General features: G+C 45.3%; 2 protein-coding genes and 1 pseudogene across 2 annotated transcripts in view; 2 read left to right on the forward strand and 1 right to left on the reverse strand.

Moving 5' to 3' along the window:
* The window catches only part of TBC1D16 (TBC1 domain family member 16), a 29,624-nt gene extending 16,578 nt beyond the window's left edge, over nt 1-13,046 (reverse strand). Inside the window, exons 1-11 of the mRNA XM_075701269.1 lie at nt 12,768-13,046; nt 9,694-9,917; nt 7,565-7,785; nt 6,427-6,770; nt 5,644-5,855; nt 4,961-5,168; nt 4,162-4,356; nt 3,075-3,250; nt 1,994-2,158; nt 1,540-1,688; nt 664-798 (exon numbers count right to left, since the gene is read on the reverse strand). Of these exons, the coding sequence (XP_075557384.1) occupies nt 664-798; nt 1,540-1,688; nt 1,994-2,158; nt 3,075-3,250; nt 4,162-4,356; nt 4,961-5,168; nt 5,644-5,855; nt 6,427-6,770; nt 7,565-7,785; nt 9,694-9,897 (2,009 nt within the window). The 5' untranslated portion in view covers nt 9,898-9,917; nt 12,768-13,046. The remainder of the gene's footprint in view (nt 1-663; nt 799-1,539; nt 1,689-1,993; nt 2,159-3,074; nt 3,251-4,161; nt 4,357-4,960; nt 5,169-5,643; nt 5,856-6,426; nt 6,771-7,564; nt 7,786-9,693; nt 9,918-12,767) is intronic.
* A 164-nt stretch (nt 13,047-13,210) lies between these two features.
* On the forward strand, nt 13,211-17,453 carry mRpL12 (mitochondrial ribosomal protein L12). Its single transcript, XM_075701274.1, has 5 exons — nt 13,211-13,396; nt 13,545-13,710; nt 13,987-14,061; nt 16,303-16,434; nt 17,135-17,453. The coding sequence occupies exons 1-5, from the start codon at nt 13,314-13,316 to the stop codon at nt 17,249-17,251; spliced, it is 573 nt and encodes a 190-aa protein (XP_075557389.1). The 5' UTR covers nt 13,211-13,313; the 3' UTR covers nt 17,252-17,453.
* On the forward strand, nt 15,188-15,362 carry LOC142591768 (U2 spliceosomal RNA; annotated as a pseudogene).
* Nucleotides 17,454-18,290: the final 837 nt, after the last annotated feature.

The raw sequence follows: 18,290 nt of genomic DNA on the forward strand, positions 1-18,290 counted from the left end.
TGGGTTTGTGCTCCACCTGCAGCCAGTTGCTTTTTCATCCGCTTTCATTTCCATTAGTTCAATTAACAAATACATGTGATTTCCCCTATGTTGTCCTTGGCGCCTTTGTCTGTTGGCTTCCTCGGTTCAGCGAGTTTCGGTTTTGCCTCTGGGGTCTGGCAACCACCAGCGGCCCAGGCATGCCACTGGAGGGCGTGGGTAAAATAAACACTGGCTCATGTTACTTGCTGACCCGGGGAGCAGACCACACGCTTCTGAGGGAAACAGACATGCTCCTGGGGCTGCTGCCACGCAGTTATGTATACCTATTATAATAAATAGTTAAACAGTTCAATGTGACCATATAATGACCCTCTACATGGCTAATAAAAATCGAGCCCTTGGCTTCCTTTCTTCTTGTGTATAACAAAGTAATACAAAATGTTTCTCGCTAATATAAGTGCATAACGAACACATTTTGTAACGAACTAATATTGCATATGACAAAGGTATTTTCACATTACGAGCCACTTCGTCACAACTGCTTGTGCAAAATGCATACACGTTGCTGCCATAACGAATGCCTGTTCCCGTGTTGAGAAGTTAGCGTGTTGAGCCTTTTGAGCCCATCACGATCTGTGTGAATGGAGAGGCTGCACAGAGAGACAGAGAAAGGCTGCTCACTTCATGATCTCGATGTTGGGATTGTTGTCGCCTGCATAGAAAGGATTGGTCCGGTCGGTGCGCACTACGTCCTTCTCCACGGTACACTCGACGTTCCGCCAGAAGGCTTCGCGCTCAGCCAGGCTCATCCGCTCTCTGCAACGAGACGCAGTTGCTCTTTTGCACTTTTCTTTCACGACGTGAATCCAACACTCTATGGGCAGCACAAGCAATGTGACGGTTCCGGAAAGACAACAAGCACCGAGTTGCACTTTCACGCAACCACTGCTTGCCCACTTGTACTAGCGGCACCACTACTTGGGGTTCTCGCACATGAAACTCCAGAATTCAATTTTTTTTTTTAATTGCACAGCCCCTCAGCAGTATTGGGCATTACAAACAGACCATGTGCCTCACACAAGAACAATCATACCTCTAGCAATGTACACCTCAAAAGTGCCTTCTTCTATATGCCCAGTAGATATCATCTACACATGAGACATCCCGTAATAAAGCCAATTCAGATCCCATGCACTCTGGGAATTGGTATCAACAAAGCTTTGATGAGCTGGTGAGACAGGAAGGCGCATCTCAATGAGAGATGCACAATGGACTTCAGTGGCAAAGGCATCCCACAACCATCAGCCGAGCCAGTGCCACAGCCATCTGAACCTTCGGACGCTACAAGGCTCTCTTACCATGCATTCACGACTGCTACTCGCTCAAATCAGTGCCTTGTTAAGTAATGCCCAAGTAACGTCAATCAAAAAAATCTTCTGCCTTCAGAACGTGAATGGTGCCGCAGCAACTCAAGAATAAAAGCGTCACTTGATGAAATACTGAACTACTAAAGTGTCTACGAGAATCAAATCACCTGAATCATGCACTGGTCATTACCTCAGCTTGCGAATATCCTGGTACTCGAGAAATCGGTCGTTACGAATTTGTTCTCGCTCTTCGAACGTAGTTGTGAAGGCATAATGTTGTAGCAACAATGGCCACGCCTCTCTTCGTAGCCTAGGGTCTAAGCCTCTGAAGAATATTGCCTGCACATACAGAACAACACAATTAGTCATACAATCAGCCATTAAATCTCATTAGCAAGCCAATGAAACAACGATATCCATGCTGCCAGAAACAGCAGAGTCTTAGCATATGCAAATATGACAGTGGACAATCACATAATGTTACAAGGATACGAACACCATCATCTCCATCACACAAGCTTACACAACAACCTTGTGTTACTGAAAGTACTGATTCACACGTATGACCACCACCTTTATAGGTCTTAATCTGATTTACACCAAACTGTAAAAGCAAGAATGCCAGCGCAGAGAAAAGGATGGACCTTTCGCAGCTGGAAGTCGTCGTCGATGCTTCCATCGTCATTCATGTACTGCCGCCAGGCGTCTTCGTCAACCAGCGTGCTGTATAGGCCTTCCTCGGGGTGGCACTCCTCGGCCGAGACCTGGGGCTTGGACACCGAGAAGTGGTCGTACGGGCAGTGCTCGTTCTGGATTGCAAAACCCAATCACAGGACTTTAGCGAAGCTTGGCAGGCCCCTAGCTTGTGCAGCAGTACCTTCTCTTACTGCAAACAGCAGTTGTGAACCAGAAAAATGGATGAACCTTGTTCATCGGCTCGCTCGCAGTGCTTTGCCTGATGCAAAACACAAACAATGAAGAAGTCAGAGACTTTAGCAAGAGCAATTAACAACTGCATGATTAATGATGGTACTATCATGCTGAGAACAAAGGCTCCGACTACCTGGGATTCCTTAATGTACACCTAAATCTGAACACGAGGGTTTTTGCATTTTGCCCCTGCCTGAATGTCACTACCACAGCCAAGAATTGAATCATTGAGCAGAATTGAGGCAGAATGACGTAGCCACCGCAGCAGGTACCAGCATGACAACACAGTCACAATGCGCACACTACAATCAAGAATCTAAACGTGTTAACTTCATAAATGCAGAAGCGCTTCATGCACTTATGTCGCCACTAAAGGGCAGGACGAGAAAAGAGAATTTTCTGTGGGATGTGTTAGGCCAGCCAGCGGGCAAGGCATCACAACAAACCGTGGGCAGCAGCAGAGAGGAGACTTTAGGCAGGTGAGAGCGCTTTTTCTTTTTAATCTTTCTTTTTTCACACGGTGCTGCTTATGTAAGGTATGTGACGTCGCGGAACGCTGGCAGCGCCATGCAAGCACACTGGTTTCTAGACCGGATTATGCAGAGTTGGTGGAATGCAGGAATAAACAAGGATACTTTTATAAAGCTGGCCACAGGTGGCACAACACGACAGCTGCCAGCCTCACATATTGGCTCTTCAGCATGTAGCCAAGTGCTGCTAGAGTTCCAGAGCAAAGTGCTATTCCCGGACAAACTTGCAGGGATTCAAAATAGCATGGTGCCATTTAAAACTTACTTTCCTGGCCTTGCCCCGCGTCAGGAAGTCAAAGTCTCCGAGGACAGGTGCCAGCCTCTCGAGGCCGCCGTGGTGGAAGTGGAAGATCTTGTACTGGCTCTCGCGGCTGGCAATCACCAGCTGGCCAGAGGTGCACTCGCGGTTGTTGAACAGCAGCCGCAGCGATCGCATCTGACCTGTGCAGCGTGGCAGCACAAACGAAGATTCGAGAGCTAGCTCCCGTCAGAATTTTAACTGGATCGTACAATCGAACCTCAACGCAACAAATTATCAAATGTTAATGAAGTAAATGTAAAGTGTTTCTTACCGCTACCACCACGTGGCGAATACCTATGTGCTTGTGGCGAATGTCGGATATAACGAAGCTATTTTCGCGTCAGATGTGAATTTGTTATAACAAAGTTCGACTGTACTTGAAGGCTAGCAAGTATGTTTTGACATATGACGATACACAGCTGATACTCCTTAAATCACAAATGATGCCTATTTCTTCAAACATTCGTGCATTAAAAGAATAGGCAACTATAAAAAGTTTACGATAGAGAGGTACAGTAGCAACCAAATAAAGATAAGCAGGGAGTTATGGCAGCGGCGGCAGCCCAGCCGACGGCATGGATGGAAACAGTCGAAGAACCCCTCGAACAATCGCCATTTAATCATGGTGAGACCTGTATAATTAGGCATGCCACCTGGTGATGCAAACAGCGCTTGTTCACTGCCACTTGGGGTGTCACTGTCGGTGGACGCATGGACGACATCACACAGAGGTGACCAACAAACGGAGCAGCGCAATTGTATTGTGATATGCAGCCCTGATGTTCAGGAATAGTCATACACCGATGTTGCCAGGTTCTTCTAGCTTTCCAGCGTGGGACAAGTTGGCAGTTATCTTCAACTGTGTTCGAGCAATTGGTTTCCCCAACCCCAGTTCTAGCTCTTTATGCCACCAAGAGTATTGGCAACCCCTTTTGTTCTCTAATCCACGTCGCTGTATTCCCACCCCTTAACGTTATGGTTATTGTTTTTCACTCTGTCACTTGTTGCGCAGTCATTTCACAGAACAGTTTAAGCATAGCAATACACTTACCCAAGTCGACAGAGAACTGCCCACATGGGCTCTCCCTCGACATGGATGACCGTGATGGACTCCGTCCGCACAGAGAGGCGTTGTCTGGAAAGGTCAGGTTGTGGGCATGCGCGAGCTGCTCGGGTGTCCCTTCTTCCAGCATGAAGCGCGAGCCAGATCGTAGCCGCTCCAGAAGCTGGTTTGAACTGTCTTCTCCTATGTGAAACATTACAGCAAGCGTTCACAACAAAGCCTGGTGGAAATGTTCATTAATTAATACCTCTCCAATTGTACTTTTTTCTGTCCGATTAAACGACTCAAATGCAATGCTGCGATCATTAAAGTCGTTTCCTATGACATTTATATAGCCGTATTGTTGTCAACGTCTATGATGGTGCAAGTCAACTGCTTGTAAAAGCGCTAGCTGCAACATTTATGTTATAAATTATTATAATTCCAAGTTACCCACATATGAAAATTCAGACATACAGAATCTGCCAAGAAAAGCTGGTCTGGTTTCCATGAATAGCTGGCACTTAAGTTCACGAAAACTTCCTAGTCTGGCAAAACCTAGCCCAGTATTGCATGTGAATATTCGCATTGTTGCAACCAGTGTGACTGTCTGAATGACTCTCTGGCTGTAAGTCACAAGTAGATTCGAAGAGAGACAGATGCTGGTTGCAAGCTGCTCAAGCCATGTACTTATTTATGTGTCAAAATTACAAGGTAGCACAACGTTTGTCTAACGACATTTAAGGGGTTAGCTAAAAAATAATGCATGAGGCACAGCTGTCGGATCAGTGCGCAAAGGCGCGCTCACCCGGGAAAGGACTCTGCTGGCCGGAGTCCGGTCCTTCAGATGAGCCCGACGAGACCAGTCCACTGCTCCTGCCAGACTCGCACGTGGCCAGGTCGGCGCTGGAGCAGCCACTATGCCGGCTCACCATGATGGCCGGTCCGGAGGCAATGCCCGAATCGGTCATGCTCCGAAGCGACTCCGGCTGCGGCTTGCCCCGGCTGCTCGACGGCTGCGCGTGTCACCAGAATGCAAGTCTCCATCGAATGAGCCCAGATAGAAGTTCACTTGCGAAGTTACTCAAATGTATGACTTGGAACATCTTTCTGTGTTCAGTACAAGTTGTATATGTTACTTCCCACGACAACAGAACACACATCTACCTTAAAACCAACACACCTTTATAGTCATCTCTATGGCTAGTCGTACATGTCCTGCCACTTAACACATTATGCATTTTGTACAAATTGTGCTCATCCAAACAAACATGGCGATACTACTATATGGCACGCTTGGTGATATCTATGAAACACAGATTGCACATGAAACATGACTTGAAACTGCTTTTCAGCCAACTACACACCGTCTATATAGACCACAAACTAGACACAGACAATCACAGGTGACCACTCGAGCGTTGAGTAGGTTTAGGGTATGAAATGTGTGCACTAGTACAGAGAGCATGTAAGCTGACTGCGCATGCTTACGTCATCAATGCTGCCATTCCATTCCGAATGCCACGGCTGGCCGTAGGGCGTGTCGCCACCCGGTCCGACGTCCCCTGCGTCTTTCCACGGTGCGTCAGATATGGCCGTCCCGTTTCTCTCAGGTGCAGCTGGCACATTCTCTCCATTTTCCACCAACATCGCAGCACTTTCTTTAACTGCCACAGTTTTAGAATCCACGGAATTTCTGGCCCCTGTCATGAGAATAAAATTTAAGAAGAGGTTCAATTCAATGTAGTTGGCCTGGCAAAGACAAGTGGCAATGAACAAGCATTCAATGTAAAGAGTCAGGCGAACCAAGGGGCTAAATTCTATATTGATTAGAGCCACATGAAGCTAACAGAAAATGAAGCCAAGGAAAGTTTAGGAGAAATTACCTGTTCTTTAATTGAAATGAAAATTTGAAAACACAATGTTGCCTTTCCTGTTATGTAGCTTTTAATGGTTGTTACTAATGGAGAAGCATGCACTGAATTTTGGGTAAATAGTGATCCAACAGTATTAAACGAAGCAAATCAAAATCCAACTAAATTATGGTGCCCAACGTCCTGAAGCTATACAATGGGCTACGAGGTATGCCATAGATAGTGGGGGGCTCCACAATAGTTAAGAAGAGCTGGACCAGGAGAACAACAATTGAGTTACTACGACGAAAATAAATGGTCGAAAGCATTACTGCTTTCACTACAACTTTGTCTATAATGACACTCTTCTGGAAGTCCTTCTGGAAAGTTATGTGGTCAATGCCAGAGAACGATAACTAACCGACATCACTTGCTGTGTCTATCTGGTTCAGGCCACTGATCATGGACTCCAGAGCAGCCGTCACTTCCTCTGGTCCAATGGCAGACGATGACGATCCGTTGCAGTCAACGCCCGACACGCTCCCATTGTCGTCACAGCTCGGCATTTTGGAAACGGTGGCACTTGTGCCTACCCCGCAGAGGTCACCATCGCTAGAGTCAAGGGGCAGCCCCGGTGGTGACCCCGCTGTCGACGCCGTCATCTCGGCCTGATCACTGGCCGTCCAAGAGTCCAAGCTGCCTTGCTCCTCCGGCGGACTCCCCATGTCAGAGATGGCCGAGCTGATGCTCTGCTGGTCACAACTCCTGCAAAGACAAGTCCACCGTGCAGCCTTTATGAGGTAGAGTGTGCTCCCACCACTGATTAACAAAGTTTGAGTGACCGACAGCAACTGGCAACCAACAAGCAACTCACACTGGCAGATGTTCACACCAGCAAGTGCAAGCTGCTCGTCAGCGTGCCGAAGTGTCTTGTAATGGGTGCCATCATTTACGTCAACTAGCACTGTTGTCCCCATGCAAAATAACCTTCAGCAAATTCCACTGTCTTGCTCTTGTCACTGATTGGTTCGGTAGTTTTGCGACTCGAAACAGGCCTTTGTAGTACAGGATCTTGATCCACAAGTTAGGACCCATGAGAACTTCCTTGTAATAAAGCAGTAAACTATGACAAAGCCCATACGTATAATGTCGCCTAATAAGTATTTTTAAGACACACAGACCTGCTATATAAGAGTGCATGATATTCAATGGTTCCATAACAGTGGCATAATACACAAGTTGTTGCAACACCTTTGGTGTTACACTCAAACATCGGCAAAATGTGCAGGGGAATAACAAAAAAAAAAAAGGATGAATAAAGCGTGGTTTATTAATGCATATAGTGAGTCTATAGCAAAACAGGATGCTTTGCGTTAAGCCAATTCCTACATGGCATAAGGTTTTTTCTTACAGTCTTTTGTGATTACACAGTTCTTCACCACAACTGACCCAAATTGCTGTTTTTCTTTTAGAACACCATCAATTTCGAAGCCCACTTTTACAGCAATTATCAAATCCCTTACCAATGAGCTAAGCTTTCACTATTTACAAGCACTCACAGATGGCATGTGGAGCCTTCATCCGGTGCCGGCTGGTTCCCAGAACTGGTGGAGCCGCGTCGAAATTGCCGGTGGTGTACGGTGGGGCTCGGGCACACACTGGTGCACACACTGGGGCTTCGACACGGCGAGCTGCATGGTGTACGGTTCTCAAGGCTGCGAGGATTCTTCTTGAGTGATGCGTTAGGGATCCAACTGAGACGCAGGCTTAGGCCGAGAACCTGCGTGAACATTGGTTTGACATAGCGACCACAATAAGCCACGGTAACGCTAACTCCAGTTTACCACTGGACATTACTACTGGTGTATAATGTTTACACCGGTTTACTCCTGGACACTAACGCAAAAACTCCACTGTGTCCCGTGCATTGGGGGCACGTTAAAGATCCCCTGGGGGTCAAAATTAATTCGGAGTCTCTTTTTACGGCGAGCCTCATAGTCAAATCGTGGTTCTGGCACGTAACACCCCAAAATTCAATTCCTGGACACCATATTGAAGTACTCGAGCAATATTTTCTTCAGCTTACTCTCACAAATTAATTTAAATTAGAGCAATGTTCACTCGAGCTTAATCTGAGATATTATTCTAGTGACAAAGTAATGATTACTCTAGTTTACTCTTGAGCATTACTACACTTACTAGTGAGCGTGTTACTACCGACAAACCCAAGAAATGTTCACTCCAGGACATTATTACATTAGCAAAGTAACATTCAATGCAGTTAAGTTATGGATATTACTCCATTAATAAATGTTCACTCCACACCCTTATAAATATTTGCACCCTTTGGGGCTTATCTTGTCCCACAAGAATAATCATCATCTGCCTTGCTTGAATTTCCTTTCTTGAAAGCTCTGCGTCAGCTACTTTCCTTTCAAGAATGCAATTTCATGTTGATAATATGTACGCCACTCGTGACCTGGAAGTATCGGGCTCGCAACATTAAATAAATGAAAGGCGCGCATTATTGTTGTGGGACAAGACAAACTTTTCTTAGAGTGTAGCTTATGCTTCCATTGCTGGAGTCACGATTACCCCTATACATTACTGAATTTACTAAAAGTGAACATACTAACAAGCTGGAGTAATTTTTACTCCTAGAAATTACTCCATTAGTAGGGTAATGCTTACTTCAGCAAACTCCAGTATTGGAGTTTACTTGAGCACATATAACTGGAGTAAACTTGCACCTCTCAAAACAAGTTTTCATTTTAAAGAGAAAGAAAAAAGAGTTTGCCAAATACACTCAGTTAGGCCTGAAGAGGAAACACAAGTGCCAAAATTTCAACCCATCAAAGCATAATTTTTTTGAAAAACGCGCACAACTGAATGTACGCAAACAATAAAGGGAGGGACCCCGCACTTCTTTTGAAACCACAGCAACATGTTGGGATGACTGCAATTCCTTTTGAAGAAATTTATTCCCAAGTTAACTGTTGAAATGAACCCTATGTGAATGAAGGTATACTGAGTGTAATGTTCAACTTCCCGCTTGTCACTATTGTCTTTTTCTACTTTCTGCAACGCACCAATTGCAAGCCTTCTAGGTTGGTGTAGGACAGGTGGGACACTTTAACAACAGCTTCCCTGTTTCCTAGGAGATCTGGAAGTTTGTGCATGCATGCAACAACTTTGGCGCGTGAGCATTTCATGGTCATAAACGATCATCGCATGGCTGACACTGCATCTGCTGTAATGTCATTGCTAATGTTGCTGAAGGTGGTAAAAAGAGCAAGGGCTTCGAAAAACGCAGGAGAGAGCAAGCAATCTATTATGAGAGTTTCCAGGCTCACTGCCACCTGCAGTGAAGTACTATTCAGCCTGCATTTTCACAGCAGTGTTGTTTTTCACATTGGGGATGTTTTGTTACTGTGTTCAAAAAGTGCTGCAGCATTTCTGCAGCACTTCTGCAGCACCAGAAGAACCAAATGTGTTCTTTAACACTTTCAGGTGCCATATTTCAATTTTAAAAAAAAGCACTCTCCTGCCGTACGTCACTGTGAAAAGAAACCACCACCACCAGATTACACAAATGTTCTTTTACATGGCATCCTCACCAGAAGACGCCCTGCGGAATGCAAAATCTCAACTTCTAGCTTCTCACACAGTACCGTAATCGTCTACCCACCTCATCGTGGTGCACCTTGATGGTGAGGTAGCCCGGGTGATGGGTGACCCCATTCTTCGATGACACCGGGGGATGAACACACACGTTGTTCTTGCAGAAGACCACCTCCCCGTCTGCTGCGGGCGGCTTCAGCTGCTGAGGCATGCCCGAGCTCGTCCGAAAGAGGTCGGATGCACGGCGAAACAGAGTGTGCAACGCAGCCATGGTTGTTCATTTGGCACTTACTGCAGTAAAAAAAAAAAATTAAATTATGGGGTATAACGTGCCCAAAACCACTTTCTGACTATGAGGCACGGCGTAGTGGAGGGTTCCGGAAATTTCGACCACCTGGGGTTTTTTAACGTGCACCTAAATCTAAGTACACGGGTGTTTTCGCATTTCGCCTTCATCGAAATGCGGCCGCCGTGGCCGGGATTCGATCCCGCGACCTCGTGCTGAGCAGCCCAACACCATAGCCACTGAGCAACCACGGCGGGTCTTACTGCAGTATCTGAATTGCAGAAAACGACTTCTTATTGCAAATATAAACATTGTTTGTGGGCAGAAACGAGCATGAACATTGAGGATTCACATAATGAAAACAGGGCTGAAATAATGTATTGATTTTTTTTTTCAAATTATATATATATATATATATATATATATATATTTTTTTTTCACACTTCGTCAGGGTCAGAGAAGCACTCAGCCCGTTATGAATGGGATCAGCTGGCCGCAAACCTTGGATGATGAGAAAGGCGTAGAATCGAACAAAAGGAATTGCTAAATTACACTCATAAAAATGTGTTTGCACCCCTTGGGGCTTATCTTGTTCCGCAACATTAATCGTCATGTGCCTTGCTTGTGTTTCCTTTCTTGAAAACTGTGTGCTCGCTACTTTCTTGCCAAGAATACAATGCCACATTGATGATTTGAATGCCGTTTGTGACCTGGAAGTGTAGAGCTTGCAGCGTTAGAGAAAGGAAAGGTAAGCAAGACAGGTGACAATTATTTTTGTGGGCAAGATAAGTCCCAAAATGTGCAAACTTTTCTTAAAGTGTATACTGGCCCTGGGCAAAGCTGCTAACTGGGCAAGTTGGCTGATGTTCATAGTGATGGATGCATTGCAGTGAACCGCACAGGTTGGCCTGTAGGCTTCCATGCACAGGAAGCACATGAGTACTTCCTGTTGCACATGTTTCGTTGCACTGAATTCAGTATGAAATACCAGACCTGCTAATGTACTCTAACATGACAATGCAAAGTGTTGTATTTGATTCTCTAAAATTTCAATGACTGAAAAAAAAAAAATATCAATAGCAAATGAACAGCAGGCTATCCTTATTCAAAGCAAGACACAAAGCAATAATTTTGCATTCACTCCATAAAGCAAGCCGAAAGTTTGCAAGCAGAAGTACATACATTGTTTTTTCAACAATGAAGAAAGGTTCAGCTACATAAACTTTTGGCCATCACGCAAAGAGACGTTTTCTTCCATTCTATTCATTTTTTATCGCTCTTTGCAGCAAGTGGCCAACAATGGTCATAGCAAAGGCTTGGCATCAGTTGTAGCAAAGGGCAAAAGGAATGGAAAATAAAAAGAATCACTACGTAATAAGGCCCTTTCCTGCCTGCTTTTTTTTTTGTGTGTGTGCTGTATATCCAAGAGCCAATATTGATAAGCCAATTATGTCTTTTTGCAACTACAACTGTTTGCTGTGCAGCTTTACAGTCTAATGTCGGAAGGTTAGATTGAGACTAAACAAAGAATATAGGAGGTGCAATGTGATCAGAAACAAAAGGAGCGAGAAAGCATTTCAATGGCCTGACCCATTTTTTAACCGAGCGGCCAAGGGGTCGCAGGTGCGGAACACCCACTGCAGACTACTAAACGGAATGTGCCGAGGACAAAGCCCATAGTGAATCAAAATATGTGGCAGCTGACCAGTGTACAAAAGCATGCATCAAACATGTCCTCGCACTGATGCAGTACATGCAAATGCCACGATATGGCTTTGTCTACATGACTACATTGTGTGACATGGCACCTACAATAAAATTTAAGGCATTACAGAGACAGATGAGATTTGTTGAGAATAATTACTCCTGTAGCCACGGTGAAGACAGCAAACACATGTCTGCAAGTACTATTATAACCATAACATATTGTGATGGTAAATTGTAAAAAACATCAAGTCTCTTGCCTACAATCGCTAGAGGCCATTAACAAAAGATAAGTTCAGTTTGCCTATGCTTCGACTGTTTCCAGGGTGCGGCGGCATTGATGTATGGTGGCCACATGATAGGAAAGAGATAACAACTCAACAGCTGGTGGTAATGAAGCGTTTTTGCGTTGAAGCGTACGCTTTTTACTTTGGACGTTCATGTTTGCCACACGAACGGCTACACTCTTCTGTTTTCTGTACTATTATTTTCGATCTGGCGAGTACACGACTTAAGCTATTCGATACTATTAAGCCATATGTCCGACGAGATTTCACTGAGGAACTGCTGAGACCAGGCTTGCTTCTGCCAATGTCGACAAGAGGGCAAGATATGCAAATAACAGCTTCGCCACGCGATCGAAGCACGGAACATATGCAGTGCGTTTGACAGGCCAATATTGACGTTGATAGAGTTCTCGATGCTGAAGTTAGCATCTCGCCCACGTATATTTCCACCTCAAGACGCGGTGTTCTTAGAACGAGGCGATGTGCTATCAAATACGGCGCTGATCTCCAGTCCGAAAGTGGCGTCGGAAATGTCGCGTTTAAAAACCGCGCAGCGTAAGAAAACGGCGTTCTGTCGCTAACTGCATGCACTTCATATCGGCAATGCTGGCGCGCATCTGGAACATAAGAAAGCAAAATGTCGGGATATTTGTGACAAGTAACCTTGCACCATCGGCGAACGCCAGCTGTGTGCATTCTAGACGAGCGTATCGTCCAACTGCGGATACATCGGCTGCAACAGTTGGTCGCCGGAACTACAACGCCTGGTCTGGACGCCTTTCGCGCGATTGGTGCACCATAGAGAGACGACAGAAAATGAAAGGACGTCGAAAGGGTTTCATACGATGCCAGAAACACACTCACATCTGCTAGTGAGACGGCGAACATGGGCACCTCCTCCAATTGGGTCGGCGTCGTTTAACTCCGTGCTGTTGACAAATCCGTTGCCCGTCATCACGACTCGGCGAACGAAGCTCGGAGCTCGTGGTCGTCTCTTTCGATCTGATGCCAGACAAATGCGAGGAGCTACGCAGACGTCTCTCCCGTGCTTTGAGTGCGGCACTAGCTTACTTTCTTTTCTTTTTTCAACCTATCTCGATTGGTCGTCAACAGATATGGCTGCGAACAACTGCAGTAGCAGACAAGCAGACGCATAGCAGGACCGCATTTATTATTGTTAATGAGAGCTTTCACCCTACATAGCATCATTCTACGCAAAAATATACCCTAAAATAATTAATGTTTTAAAAATTTTGTATATACTATATTTTGCAACAAAGTTGTGTTTTAGCTTGAGCAGTTTTTATAGCTGCGGAGTTGCTCTGTAAGCTAGCGGAGCATGTGTTTTGCGGCCTGAGGGTTAGAATCGGTTTCGGCGAGTAAAATTTGTTTTACTTACGACCAGCAAATATGTCTCTTTCACTTGCCCTCGCACATAGGTGTAGGTCGGTCCTATCGACGGGAAGACATTGCGTCCGAGCGATTCACAAAAGGTATGCGCCTCGTCGCTAGCAATCGCTCGATCGCCCTAGCGCACATGGTTTTCTTGCGCCGACGATGGAGCACGCATTCTACGCATCCGCATTTTCTTTCGCGGAGGTGTGGAGAATTCATGAGTTTCGTGTCGCCTTTCGATTTCAGATGCACGACGCCTGCCGTATCCACCGTAAAGTACAGCACGGAGGCGCTAGCACAGCCTGCTCCGAGCACAGAGGAAAGGCATTATCCCGAGAAAATCACTCGGATAGTGGACGACATCGCCAAGCTGACGCTCATGGAAGTCGCCGACTTGAACGAACTTCTCAAGGTACGAGGCTCCGGCGGCTCTGTCCGCGCATTCCGTGCCGCTCACGACGAAGCGATCACTTGCGTGAAGCTATTCGATTTTTCTTCCCCCCTGAAAGATGATAGTTTGCGTCTCTGCACGCCATTTCAGTGTATGACGTGTGTTGCGGTACGGTTAGAGCGAGGAATGCACCGTGCAACAAGAAAATGGAAATATCAATGCGCTGTTACGAACGTAGCGTAGTTGCGTACGGGTACAGTGTTAACATTGATATATTTCTTTGTTCAATCCTTACAGAAAACACTTAACATTCAAGAAACACCTATGATGGCTGGAGCTTGGGCAGCACCAGCGGCTGCTGCACCACAGGAGGTAACTACGGTCATAGGAACACAGTGGCGCTTTTCAGTGAATGCGCATATAACGATGTGTTGCATGTTATCAACTTATTAACATGAGCGCATTGAATCAAGCTGGAACTTCTTGAAACCTGCAGAAGCATTATGACAGGTCATATAGCATATGCTTTCACATCCTGACGATTGCGATGTTGCTTGTCACTCACTTTCGTAATCTGACCTTGTAGATGTGGCTATTATGATTGCAAAGATGTGAACTTGTTGAACAGCACTTGGTGTACACCTTGAAGCGTTGTTAGCCTGCTTGTTGTCACTGAAGCCATTTGTACGATATTCCTGTTTTTACTTCTGTAGTAGCAAGTTACCATTTACACTCCTTTGTGAAGCTTCCTGTTTGAGGCCTGTTGTGCGTCACATGTGCCTCTGAGATGTGTAGTCACCCAAACATTTATTTGCAATTACAAGTTATGCTTTTGCACTCATATGCATGCGTGTCTGAAGCCACTTGCTTGTCATACGTCTAATCGCAAAGAAATTCACTGCCATTCCACTGTGAAGGTTGATGACCAGCGAAGCTGTGTATGTGGGCCCCTTAATGGCGAACTGACCATTGCCATACATCAAACGCCATATGCACATAAATGGAAAGCGAGGCACGACTAGTTGCTGCTCCATGATGTTGAGCCTCGGAGGATGATTAGGCACCGAAGGGTATACATACCCGTTTATTGTTGTAAAACGTGGCACGACACCTTTCACTAACGAATCCCGGCACGTAGAACAGACACGCACCTCACTGCACTCCGAGGGCGCACATTGATTCATCGTAGCCAAGGCGATTGTGCGTTGGTCGACGTCCCACACTGCAGTAATGGTTGTGAGGTCGCTCGAAAGCCACAAGCGGTCACACGCAACATAGGGGACACAAAATTGGTTCCCCACAAACTCCCTCTGAAACCTGGCTATTGCTCCAGTGAAACGTTGCAAGTTCGGGGCCACATGGATGGTTCGCATTTCTTTCTGCCTCATGGTGCTGGCAGACAGCACGCTTACGGGATCGTCACCAAGGCAGAGCGGAAGGAAAGGAGATATGCAAGTGCTTGGAACGCCGACAAAGAGAGGGCGGTGCAAACGTAGACATGGCTGACACGGGTCAAAGTGTAGTATCTCTTCTTATCAGCTTAATATTTGACGGGTTGTATTTGGACCTTAGCTGAACTTATTTTTGCAAGTTGGCGGAGTGCTTAAAGCCTGCTTCACTTCCGCCGCGGGTCGGCCTGGTATTGCACTGTCTTCGGGATTGGCCCACGTATGGGGAGAAATTCTCGATCTGCACAGCTCGATAGACGCACACAATTTTTTTCCGGAACCTAGCCGTATACAGCTTTGCTGTAAAAGCAAGAGAAAGAGGCATAATGGTGTGCACCTTAATCTCTGAGGCAGCAGATGTCCACTGAGTGCATGTTTGATTAAGCTACAATATGTGTCGCAACAAACACGAGACTTGGCCAAGGTGCTTCAGCTTGTGCACCTTGCTAGTGCAAGTTCATCAACATGCATTAAATGTGACGACTGATAAGCAATAACGTGCACGTTAATGGTACCATTTGCCAATGCATACCTGAGCTTGCTTCATAAGTCAATCCAGTTAAGCGACGAACAGTCTGCCGGTTTTTTTTTTTTTTCTTGACTTTTTAGTTGTACTGTATTACCCGCTGTTGTAGACAGCTACTGTCTACCAGAATGTTTTCTGACAGACAGGTCCACAGTAACTCTCCCTTTTCCACTGACAGCAAACTTGTCTTTCTTTTTTTTTCCTTTTAGAAACAGCCTGCGAGCTGAATTTCTGCACACTGAAACACTATTTTGAGTTTGCAGTATCAGTTGCCAGTGACTTAGACAGAGCCACCGTGAACATACATCCATAGAACTGTTGTTGACACATTTGGGGAGCTTTAGACCTTCAAACCAGAAAAACCCGCCATGTGAGGCCTGTCATAGTATCTTTTTTTCCAGTTAAATTTATTGTTCCCAAATGTTGCCGGGTAGCTGCATCCTTTCTGGTTGGACTTTCAATCTGCTTAGTATAGAATTCTTGTACTTTTTCATCTCGTGTGTGTCATCAAGTCAAATTTGAATCCCTTCCTATGTAGCGCTCACTAGTTCTTGTTTCATCTTTTGTTCTTGAACATCCATGCATGTTACTGTTGTGTTCTTTTATATCTTGGTTTCAACGTTTTCCTATGACATGCAGGAGGACGAAGGTGACAAAATAGCTAAGGTGCAGACGTCATTCACAGTGAAGTTGGTCAAGTTCGACGATGCAAAGAAGATCCAGCTCATCAAGGAGATGAAGAACCTCATGGAGGGCATCAACCTTGTGCAGGTAACTCTACCATTTAGTGTTAAAATTGCCTTGAACATTGCAGATTCTTTTCTGTATATCACTTGTGTTAAGATAGACTCCTCAAACAGATTTTGTTGGTTCATACATTCTAAAAAAAAGTTTGTGCCATTTTGAGCACATCTCGTCCCCTAACAATAATCGTTGTCTGTCTTGCTTGTGTTTCCTTTACTGAAAACTCTACGCTCGCTACTTTCCTGTTTAAAATGCTGTCACATTGATAACGTGCATGCCGTTCATCACCTGGAAGCTCCGGGCGCATAGCATTAAATATATGAAAAGCATGCAAGATAAATGCGATTATTGCTTGAGGACAAGAGGTGCCTCAAAGAGCATAAACTTTTTTATAGCGTAGTTCTTGATGGGAGCCCACCATATAATATACTTTGCAGAAATGTGTTGCCATTTGGTGTGCTTATTCAACAATTCATAGCATACCTCAATGTATGACTTCAGCAAAGGCAATATAATTGGTGCATACTAGAGACAGTGATGTTTTTGTTACGTAGACATGCCACCAAGGGATCTTGATGAACTGGCTGATGCCAGTAGATGTCATACACTGCTGATAGATGAAAAGGGATGCATCCATCTCTAAGATTCTTATAAATTGTTTACTGGGCTGACTGTGCCCAGGTTTTTCTATGTTTCTTTTGCTTAACATAGAACATTGCATTTCCAGGCCAAGAAGTTTGTGGAGAGTGTGCCCCAGGTCGTAAAAGCAGACTTGGCAAAAGACGAGGCAGAGAAGCTAAAAGCAAGTATTGAGATGGCTGGCGGAACGTGCGAGATCATCTGAGGAGATGACATGACCAGTGCATCACACGACGCTGTGTAGGAACTGTACAGTTTTTTGAAGGGAGATGTGTCGCAACCTTAAACATTGTCCAGAGACACAAGTACTATCACTGAAACTGGGCATTTTTTTTTTCATACACATTTGTTTTGTGCCCCCATCTAAGGTGCCTGTATAGCATAGAAATAAAATAATTCATATGTTTCTTGTTTTGCCTTATGACCCTGAACTGGTATAAACAGAATGACTGACATGTCCTTCACCAAGAACATGTAAGTATCCCAAAATGTTAATCTGCAACTACTTTACCTATCTCTCTGCCTCGTTCATTTGGCAAGTAAATGATGTTTTGACTTCTCACTGTGACACCTGATAAGGCAACCTTTTGTTAAACCCTTCGCAATTTAACTGCTCACTGGTGTGACTGGTAGGTTTCAAACTTGTGACCCTGTTCTTCACACCCTCTTTTTTAACGATCACTGACATGCGCATTATTCATTGCTATAACTACTACTGACAAGGGCATAGCCAGTAACGCAATTCTTTTCAACCAAGCAGACAATTTTTAGAGCGTTCTTTTGTCAAGCGTCGGCGTTGTCCATCGTCACCGAGCGAACTAAGAGCGAAAAATGAAAGCGAAGGCGGAGCGCAGTGTCAGATAAAAGAAGGCGATAGCGAAGAGAGCGTGAGGAGAAAACTAGTGCCGCGCAAGACGGGCTTTGCGGCGACGATGGCTACAAGATGTAGCGCGCGTCGTCTCTAGGGAAACAAAGCACTGCATAAACGGAGGTCCGTCTGCGGTGGCTGCTGTGAATCGCGCCCGCGCGCGATCTCCCCATTATTCGCTCAGTTTGCAACGTGCCGCACGAGACATTGTCCGCGCCATCCAATATATCGCGAAATGAAAAGACCTATACAGCTGCGCTCAAATTTGGCATTATTGAGTATCGTAATCGTCGGTGAATTTTTTGTGCTCTGTGTAATATTTTATATTTTGTTCCGGCGGTTCTAGCAATTGTTTATAGAGGGCGCCTGTTACCAC

The sequence above is a fragment of the Dermacentor variabilis genome, chromosome 8 (assembly GCF_050947875.1).
Source record: "Dermacentor variabilis isolate Ectoservices chromosome 8, ASM5094787v1, whole genome shotgun sequence".
Lineage (NCBI taxonomy): Eukaryota > Metazoa > Arthropoda > Arachnida > Ixodida > Ixodidae > Dermacentor > Dermacentor variabilis.

What these genes read in the sequence shown, in the direction of transcription:
- mRpL12 (XM_075701274.1), top strand. Translation starts at nt 13,314, where the DNA reads ATGTCTCTTTCACTTGCCCTCGCACATAGGTGTAGGTCGGTCCTATCG. An exon ending in GTCCGAGCGATTCACAAAAG is followed by an intron (nt 13,397 to 13,544) that starts GTATGCGCCTCG and finishes TTTCGATTTCAG; the next exon opens with ATGCACGACGCCTGCCGTAT. An exon ending in AGGGCATCAACCTTGTGCAG is followed by an intron (nt 16,435 to 17,134) that starts GTAACTCTACCA and finishes TTGCATTTCCAG; the next exon opens with GCCAAGAAGTTTGTGGAGAG.